This window comes from Vipera berus (genome assembly GCF_964194415.1).
Source record: "Vipera berus genome assembly, chromosome: 3".
In the NCBI taxonomy this organism is placed as follows: Eukaryota; Metazoa; Chordata; class Lepidosauria; order Squamata; family Viperidae; genus Vipera; species Vipera berus.
In genome coordinates, this window is record NC_138204.1 from 93213324 (window position 1) to 93223422 (window position 10099).

The following is a 10099-nucleotide window of genomic DNA, read 5'->3' on the forward strand; positions in this document are numbered from 1 at the left end:
AATACACCAGCATTATTTCTTTCTTTTTCAGATTTAATGCTAAGATCCACCCAGTAATTTATTACTCTTTGGCCCCTGAGATTCTCTTCTGTGATAAGATCAAGAAATAGTCTCAGGTTTAAATAACTTCTTCCTAGAGAAATGAAAAATTGAATCAGAGCTTACATTAGTTAAGTTGCTTATTCCCCATTCTCTGTATTAGGACAGGTGATATTATTGCAGTGTTAATTATGAAATCAAGTAAGAAATGTTCCCTTATGGACCTTGTGTTAAATGTCCTGATTCAAAGTATGTATGACAGAATTGAAGGGTACCAAGCTGTCCTTTTGTCTAACTCTTAATATTTTGGGTCAGCCCTTCTTCAATTGCTTTTTCCCCATCAAGACAATAGCAGTCACATACAACCATCTTGTATCTTTTTGCCATTCTCTACTGAAGTCAATGTAGCACACAGCTTCCGTCAGTGCCATATTGTAGAGGTTTATGGAGATTGATACATCACTTTAGATGTGTGCCTGATGTTCAAAATAATGTTCTCTGCATAGACACAAAAAAGCAATGGTGCACACCATTTTGAATATCTCTGGTATACAGTTGGAGGAGAAAATAGCATGCCCAAGAATTCTAGCATGTTCTTTCAGTTGGTTCACCATTCCTGTCAGTTCTTACTTCTCAAGATCTTGAAAAGAGTTTCATGCTCTGGGAAGATGCTTTTACCGGTAAATATGTCTTTTGTTCTGTCCAATGTACAGTCATTAATTAAAAAATAAAAGGTATTCACAACTGCAGATGATCATGATCATGATGGTTTTGCTATTTATGAAGAGCTTGACCCAGTCTTCAGTGTTTTATTATCACTTAGCTGAAAAGAGTTCTAGAGCATCCATTCTCTTGTTAGCACCCGAAAATTCATTTGGGGAGTCAGAAAAACTCGAGAAATTTCTCATCATTTCTTCTTTTAATTCAAAGCCATCTGCAAAGTCAAGACTATTTTAAACAGGTTAAGTATTGGGTTGGCTACAAAACATAACTGAACAGTATAACAACAGATGAGTCTTTTGAAAGAACTGCCATTCCACATTACAAATGCAATAGAGAAGGTCTCACTGTTTTATTTATGAGGAGGATGCTTAATGATTTGAGTCAATTTTGCATTTTGAAATCTAACCAGATCTGACCCTTCATCGTACATTGAAATTATTATTGTGAGGTTACAAATTCCCCATAAATAGTGGAATGCACCGTTCCTTTCAGGGATTTTGCATGGGGGAAAAAATACACTTATCACAGCAGACAGCTTTTGAATAGCAATTACCTGTTTTAAAAAGCAAAACAAAAAAAATGCAATCACAAACAAACCTTTAACAGTACATATCAAAACATTTTGTCTATAAACATAATCCTTGATTCAGGTTTTTTCTAAAACAATTTACAATCAGAAATTTGCTGCGGTTATTTTGGAACACAGATATGCAATGGGGATACAGACTGATCTGGTCCAATTCTGATGGCCATAAAATATACATTCTTGGGTGATGTTAGTTATCATCTATATGTTCATCTATTCTCAAATATGGTCTATGAATAGAGCCTACAGTGACCCAGATCAGAGGGAAATAGTATGCAAGATTTCTGTCTCAGTTTTGTCTTATCAATTCTAATCTATTTTCATCAAAGATAGCGAACAGATCAAATTGTTCAATAGCAACCTTTCACTTCTAGGCAGAAGGAAAGCTCCAAGTAATACTTCTGCTTAATGCAATTGCTAACGAGAAGTTTCTTGCATTGCCAGACTTACTAACTTGCTATGTCAAGGTAAGCTATCAAAAAGAAAGTGTCGTTTGGAATTAATAATCATTTCCAGCTGTGGCATTTAGATTCAAGATAGCTTTCCACTTCTTTTTACTTCTATTTAAAGTATTCAGGGTTTTTTTAATGAGGTCTGTTTCTTTTAACCACAATGATATTTTTTTCCCACGGACCAACAATTGTGAGATTCTTTCTTTTTTCGAGTTGATGACTTTCATTATAACATGGAAGATGAAACTAGAGCTAAAAATATACTGTTTATATTTCCACATTGAAATTTTCCTTTTCAAAATAGTAGAACCTTCCATCCAAAATGTCATTAACTGATAAAAAGGCATAAAGTGCGTTAACTTCAGCTACCTGATAGGAAAGGAAAACGTTTTCTTCCACTCGTAGCTATGTAATCCCCTAGAGATCCACAAGGAGAAGTATGTATTTCTAAGATATGGGTAATTTTTTGGACTGGGTAGAAATAAAAACTGCAGGGATGACTAAGATTGAATATTAATGATTTTATTTATTTATTTATTTATTTATTTATTAGTTTTTATAAACCGCCCTTCTCCCGAGGGACTCGGGGCGGTGTACAGAGGAAGGAAGGTATACAGATGAACAATAAAAATAATAAAAACAATAGTGAAAACAAACTGGGACCCCAATTAACGCTATCATGCCAGGCCGGACTGCTGGAACAGGAAAGTTTTTAAGTCGCGTCGGAAGGTACGGAGGTTTTGTGAAAAGTGGATATAATTAGCATCTATGGTTATGGTTTTCAGTCATCATGAAAAATGAAAGTAGAAAGTTCCCTTACTATCTCTCAGTAAAAACAAATCTACAGTTATCAGAGTGACAGATATGTTGTCCTAAAGCAGGCATGCTGGCTGGGGAATTCTGGGAGTTGAAGTCCACAAGTCATAAAAGGGCCAAGTCTGAAGAACTCTGTCCAAAAGCAACACTGCAATTTGTGCATAGCAACTTAAACTTAATTGCACATCGTACACTGGATTAGGCTGCCGATGGAATGTTTATGAACTTTGAGATAGTTTTTATTTCATTAAGGCAGTATCAAAAAACACATTTTTTTGTCCTTATGGAAGGTCAAATGTATCGGCATTAATGATTAAGGTGGAGCTTACAGTATTTTTTGATAAAATGCTACAACAGTAGTAGTAGTAATAATAATAATAATAATAATAATAATAATAATAATAATAATAATAATAATAATAATAATAATAAGGCATATACATAGAATGAAAGCTATTGCTAAGCACATTGATTTGTGCTTTAGATTGTAAGCCGCCCTGAGTCTTCAGAGAAGAGTGGGATATAAATGGGATTAAATATATATAGATATATTGGAAGGGACCTTGGAGGTCATCTAGTCCAATCCCTGCTCAAGCAGGAAACCCTATACCAGGGGTAGGCAACCTTGGCTCTTTTATGTCTCGTGGACTTCAACTCCCAGAATTCCTGAGCCAGCCATGCTGGCTCAGGAATTCTGGGACTTGAAGTGCATGAGTCATAGAAGAGTCAAGGTTGCCTACCCCTGCCCTATACCATTTCAGACAAATGGCTGTCCAATTCTTCCAGTGTTGGAGCATTCACAGCTTCTGGAAGCAGGTTATTCCACTGATTAATTGTTCTAGCTGTCAGGAATTTCTCCTTAGTTCTAGGTTGCTTCTTTCTTTGATCAATTTCCATCCGTTGCGTCTTGTCCTGCCTTCAGGTGCTTTGGAGAATAGCTTGACTCCCTTTTCTTTGTGACAACCCCTGAGATATTGGGACACTGCTATCATGTCAGCCCTTGTTCTTCTCTTCATTAAACTAGACGTACCCAATTCCAGCAACCTTTCTTTATATGTTTTAGCCTTCAGTCCCCTGATCATCTTTATTGCTCTTCTCTGTATTCTTTCTAGAGTCTCAACATCTTTTTTACATCATGGTGACCAAAACTGGATGCATGATAGAGAATGCCTTTAAATCCATAGGCATAGAAGTCAAAATTTTACAAAAAAAAATAAGCTGAAACTAAATCTAATATGTACAGTATATAAACAGGCAAACATGTGAAAATATCCTAATTTGCATTCAAGATCCAAAGAAAAGTAAGATGACAGCTACAATTAAGAGAAGTATTTAAGTAGCCATTGGTTTATCATTCATTATTTAAAGCCAGTGATAACCAATATTAACAATATGGATATGGTTGCTGTTTTCAAACCTGTTCTCTTCCCTTTAAGCTACATATTTTGCAAAACGCTTCTTAGGCTCCAGCCAAATGAAATGAACACTCAGATGTAAATCAGATATCCAAAACATGAATCAGAATACCATAGCACAGTCTTTTACAAACTTACTTTGGAGTTTATTACAAAGAATAATAATTAATCAGACTGCGGCTTTAAATGGAAATGAATACTCAAGCCGTAGAAGCATGTCTTCAAAATTACTTAATAACTATTCAAAGAGAAGGAATTTCAGTGCTTTCTGAATGTAGTTCTCATATCACAAGAAAAATAAAGTCAGATCAATGCAAGCAATCTATTAATGCTGTAGTATTAAGTGCTGTTATCTGAGTGTAAATATTACTGGATTCAATGCAGCTTTCTTCCAAATGTCGTTGACATACCAATGGGTGCCAGTCATCAAATTATGAGTAATCAATACACATGTCTATGTGAAGCAGACCTCCAAAGGAGGTGGAGATTCACAAATAATTAATATCTATGCCTGATTTTTTATTATACATTCGTTTCTTTTGTCGCTTTTGCAAAAAAATTTCAAACTGGAAACTTCATCAGATTTGTTTATAGCGTATTCTACCTCTCGGTTGATACTTGCAATATAAATTTGCCCAATTAAGCACATTGTATGTGCTGTATTAAAATGCAGACATATGGCAGTCATCGGCCTAATTTTCTGAGCGAGCAGCATTTATTATAACTTAATATGCAGTTGTGACATTTGCAGATCTGAAATGCTAGATACATTTCAGTGTTGTGTCAATGGGTCATAAAAAATACATTAGAACCATAAAAACATGTTTCAGGGATGCCTGTTGGTTGCCCTCATATTAATTATGGCACGGCATGCTGGAGAGGAAGTAGAAGAGCTTCATTATTCAACTCATTTGCATGCAGGAAATTAGAAGTCGGCTCAACATCAGACACCAAGACTCTGCTTTCTAGGTAACTGCCAGAGTATCCAAGCACTGCTGTTGTGCACTCTCTTTTACTTTCAGTATGACTCAGGATAAAGCTGTCAGCTCTTAAGGAATTTCCACATTTCATTAGGGAATGTCTTGAAGAGCAGATTAGTAAGGAGTGGAAAAATTGAGATCATCCCTTTTGTGTTGGTCACCTTGCAGAGAAGGGGCTTCAGAGCATCTGGAGATCAGCCTCAGGCCTTAGCAAAATTCTGCAAGTCACTCTATGATCAAAATAATGCCTTTCTAGGGAAGACCTAGTCACCACAAACTCAATGGAAAATTGGAAATAATAAAATTGAAGAAGCTTCAACTTTAAAATACTTTAATGTAATTTTTCAAGCCTCTGGAGCTTGGAGGAAACAAGTTAGAACTATTTCTGCCAAAGCCAATAATAACACTAAAGCAATTTGGGATGTTTTTTTACTCCAGAGGAGAGAAATGCAGACCATTTTCAAAGTTAGAAACTGTAATGCTGGGAAATGCACAGGAATCCACCTACATTTATTTAAAATCCTTATACATCATTCAGACTATGCTTCTACAAGTGCTCTTCCATATACAGTACTATGCTTTGTTCCCCACAGAAACTGGTTTGATTTCATTGGAGGTGAGAGTCCATGTTTGCTGATTCTTTTACTGTCTCAAACCCATTTTCAAAGCTTCATTAATTCTCCTTGATGGCTTTTCATCAAGGTGGAAAGAAAATAAAAAAACTCAACTCTGTGTTATTGTGATCGTTCTGGCAACACTTTGCTGCCCTAGGTTTAGAGGATACTAAAGCAACGAGAATCTTTGACATAACTTGGACAGATTTGGAGGCCACAGCCAACATTAGGTGGTGGGTGGGCTATAAATTAGGAACATTATACCAGCAAACATCTTGTTCCAGCTTGTTTCTCCAGTTTTGGTGTGTTTCAGCTTCTTACTCTCAGCAGTACTAGATCTCCATTCCCTGTGCTTCAAATTATGTGTAAACAAATGCTTAACACCTATTAACAAAAATCTAATCTCTAATCAGAGAGAGGTGATTGTTTCTTACTAAGATTGAAATCCTACTAACCTCAATCAAGTTGCTATGTTTCTGCCTGCATTGATTTCCATAAGAACAAGTAAGATGTCTTATTGCTGAAGTGATAACATTATGAAATTTTTGTTTTTATTTTTTTTCCTTTTGCAGGATTCCTATTTTAACCTGTTTATATTTGATCTTAAATTGTAGTCTGTTTTACATTTAATTGAGGGGGACAAAGTCTTACCTTTTTTAAAAAAAATGTATTGTTATGCTATCTTTGTTGTGTTGGACCATTATTTCTGAGATGTTTTTTAACTTTGCTGGTCATTGACTATAGTTAAATGAATTTGAATTTGAGTGTTGGTACAGAACTAATTATAAAAATAACAACTGAATTTACAATTGAATCCATATTACATTTCATATTGCATTTTAAACAGTATTTAATATCTGTATGTTCAATTTTTTACAGATAATTATCCTGAATATTTAGCAGTTTGAAATATATACATAAAAATCAAGAATTATGAGGATTTTGCATATTCCTATAATACTGAATTATGACTAAGTTCTGTGATGTATCAGGGATGTAGAATATAGCATGTTCTGTAAACCAAGGAAATAGTAATTTAGACCATGGATCCTAAGCAGCTTATCAGAAGTTCTCTTCAAATGGAACGTTTGGATTACTTCAGTGGTGGGATTCAAATATGTGAACAACCAGTTTTCTGTGTGGATGCTGCTTCCAGAAGACCGTTCTGGGCCTGGGCAACAAAAAAATTAGCTACCAGTTCTGCTGAAGTGGTGCGAACTGGCTGAATCCCAGCACTGGATTACTTGTCTCCTACAATGAGAGCCCAGTTCATTAAGCAATCATTTTAAAATCTCCAACAGCAGTCCTGTACCATTTAGTCTCAGGATGGATTCAGACATCAAAAGACATGACTGCATTGGTAGTCTAAAGAGCAGTTTCAGATAGATAGGACACCATGTTCTTTTGGTAAAGCCTCACCGTAGGTTACATTACAGCAGAGGTTTCCAATAGTGAATCTGGAGTTTTATCTTTAAGAATAGTTTGTTCATCACTTTTAACATCATTCGTCAGACTTGTCAGATTGCTTTCTTGCTAATATATGACTCCCTAGGCACTGTGCCCCCCCAAAAAAATTAAATTGAGATAACATTTAGGAAAATAAAACATAGAAGAGCATGGGCAGTGGTCAGCTAGCTAGAAGGTACAAATAAAGAAATATTGATGTGGGAAAATTCATTATAATGTCTGATATTGTTCTACTTTGCCCAGTGCTAGCTCCTTCAAGAGATTGCAAGAATTTGCCAAGGACTTTCATGAGAGATTTGTAACTGGAGTTAGATCCAATCCTGGAAAAGAAAAGCCTGTGAACATGGGGTTGCTTGTAGAGTCTAATATATCAGTGTCTTTAAAAAAGATAGATTAGATTGACAGGATGTATAAGCGGGGGGGGGGGGCGGAATACAAGGAAGGAAGAATATTAAAATAGGTCCACGTGGTTCTGTATGAATGATAATTCCTTACCTGTTACACATAGTGGTTAATACAAGTTTTGTGTTTCTGATTTGTCATCTACATTTGTAGATGTAGAAGTGATCCGTGAAAAAAGCTTTGCTATTTCTTTTTATATTTGGTTGCACCACTGTTCATCAGGATGCATGCTTTCTTTGCTGCACTATATTCCCTTCACGCTTTTAGCTTATTTTTTTTACATGTAAAAACTTCTCAGTGGGAAGGACTCATTTCTCATTTATTCACAGCAGCAGGATGCTGCATTTTTATATGCTTGATTTGTGTGCTACTTGCTGCAAATATTGGCTTTGATGATTAATGAAATAATCATGGCGTACAGAGGCTTTGTTGCTTCTAACTACTTGACTCTGGCTAAAGAACCAAGAAACAGTACCTCCATGTGCACTCATAGAGGAACAGAATTACTAGGAACCTGACCAAATTAATCCTATAATGCAGAGGTCCCCAACCTTTTGGGCACCAGAGACTGGTTACGCAGAGAGAGGTTTTTCCATGGATTGGAGGGGGCGTGGTTTCTCAGGCTGCCTGCATCCCATGGATGGGGCTTTGCTTGTTTGTGTGGACCGGTTGCTTGCTGCGGCCCAGTACCAGTCCACAGGCAGGGGGTTGGGGACCCCTGCTATAATGCATAAAAATATATTAATCCCAATGGATTCAAACACTTTCTATCAATAAGCACAATATTGAAAACTCAGATCTATGTGCATGAACCCAAGATTACTTGATTACCTGATAAGGATTGCGTTAAAAATAGTTTCTCATGAAATTCATGGTACAATTTCTGAGCATCCTAGATAGTTCTTGGAAGCTTGCCAATACAATCAGAACTACATTTAATACAAGCTGTAGCACTTCAAAGGATAACTGTAATGTTCCATAGCTGGAAAATTGGCAGGTCAGGGAGAAGGATAGATACAGTTATACCTGACTTTCTACTTTTCACAAGTAGTTCTTGACAGAAGGAAAATGCTGAGATTTGGAATTCGCCAATTGTGGCCTAAAGTAAAATGATGACCAGCAAGACTGATCTGCCCAAATGCACAGCTTGGCTAAAGAATTAGATATTTCAGTGTACTAATCGCAAGAGCCAAGTCCTTCTGTCAAAACGATTTTCCGTTTAGGAACCATCATGGCTTCCATACGTGGGTCTGACATTGTCAGTGTATGCAAGAGTATCCAAGCAAACAAACTGCCTTTATCCATTATGACACCCGTGCCTCTAGTGGCACAGATTGGGTTGAGTAAAACATCAACAAAGCATCTCTCTTCAACTTATGAAAACCACCCTATCTTTAACAAGCCTTGTGTGGATGCTTTGAAAGCTGTTCCCAACCATCTCCATGTGCCAAAGTGGGTGGCTGTATAGAAGCCAGAATGCTTTCCTAGCAGCCGCCTGAGCTTTTAGAACACTGGGCTGTTTTAAATGGTTCAAAGGGAGATTTATTTTATTTATGCATTTTCATAATAGTGTGGCATAACATATGATCTCACACGTATCAAGATATGCTCCAAGTTAAGGTGCACAGTATTTAAATTGGTTATTAGGGAGAGAGAGAGAAAAATCACAGGAGCGCTTTTATCATCCTTGGTAGTAAGAATCCCAAAGTAAAATTAAAAGTTGCCATGTTAGGACCCTTAGTATGTATTGCTGACGGGCATTTTAATGGTAGAGCTAATGCACCTTTTTAAAAATACCTTTTAAGGAAAACAGCCAGTGCTTTTCACTTTGTCATTGTGTTCCTTAACCAATTGTCTTGTGTTGATTATGCTTTTCTTTTCCTTCCCACTCCAACGTACAGCAAACGTATGTGACAATGAACTTCAAATTTGCCAGAATGGAGGGACATGCCACAACAATATACGCTGCCAGTGCCCGGAAGGCTATACTGGTGTATTGTGTGAGAAGCGGAGTTGTGATGTGGATCCAGATGGCTGCAGCAAAAGTTCAGGGCAAGGAGCAATATCAATACAAACCCTGCTACTTCTACTACCACCAATTGTTCCATTGGGATTAAGTGGGCTTTTTATATTTTAAGCTACGCAGCTTCGGAGACATCGGCTTCAGACTGCATTGAGAGGAAGGTGTCCAGAAAAGAAAGAAAAAGAACCAGATGCAAATAAGAATTTTCAAAATAAGGGGGGGAAATTATACAGTTTTCACATATATAGAGAGACTAAAGAAAAGGCCTGACTGAACTAAGCCATATGTATACCTTGTGGACAACCCAACCATCCAAGACTGTTACTTCTTGGCTCAAGCTTAAGTGAGACAGCTGCCAATACTATTACAACTACTCAACACAACAACAGCTGTAGGCACTTGCGCAGGTTCAAAAAGGCTTGGGTAGCCACCCCCGGATGGAAATCCAAGACAGAAATGACAAAAAAAAAACAACCTTGCTCTTTCAAACTGGTGTGACTCTGTACCTCTTCCCAGTGTGTGGACCAACCAAATAGAGGCATTCTTTGCTGTCAGTGCATTGTGGGTATAAGGAAATCTGTT

General features: G+C 36.9%; 1 protein-coding gene across 2 annotated transcripts in view; it reads left to right on the top strand.

Annotated features, from left to right (window-relative positions):
- Window positions 1-9737, top strand: part of NTNG1 (netrin G1) — a gene marked incomplete at its 5' end in the record, with an annotated part of 247964 nt that extends 238227 nt beyond the window's left edge. For both annotated transcript variants that reach the window (XM_081324960.1, XM_081324961.1), the window contains one exon: window positions 9396-9737. In XM_081324960.1, coding sequence (XP_081181086.1) covers window positions 9396-9631 — 236 coding nt within the window. In that variant the 3' untranslated portion in view covers window positions 9632-9737. The remainder of the gene's footprint in view (window positions 1-9395) is intronic.
- Between the last annotated feature and the right edge of the window lie 362 nt (window positions 9738-10099).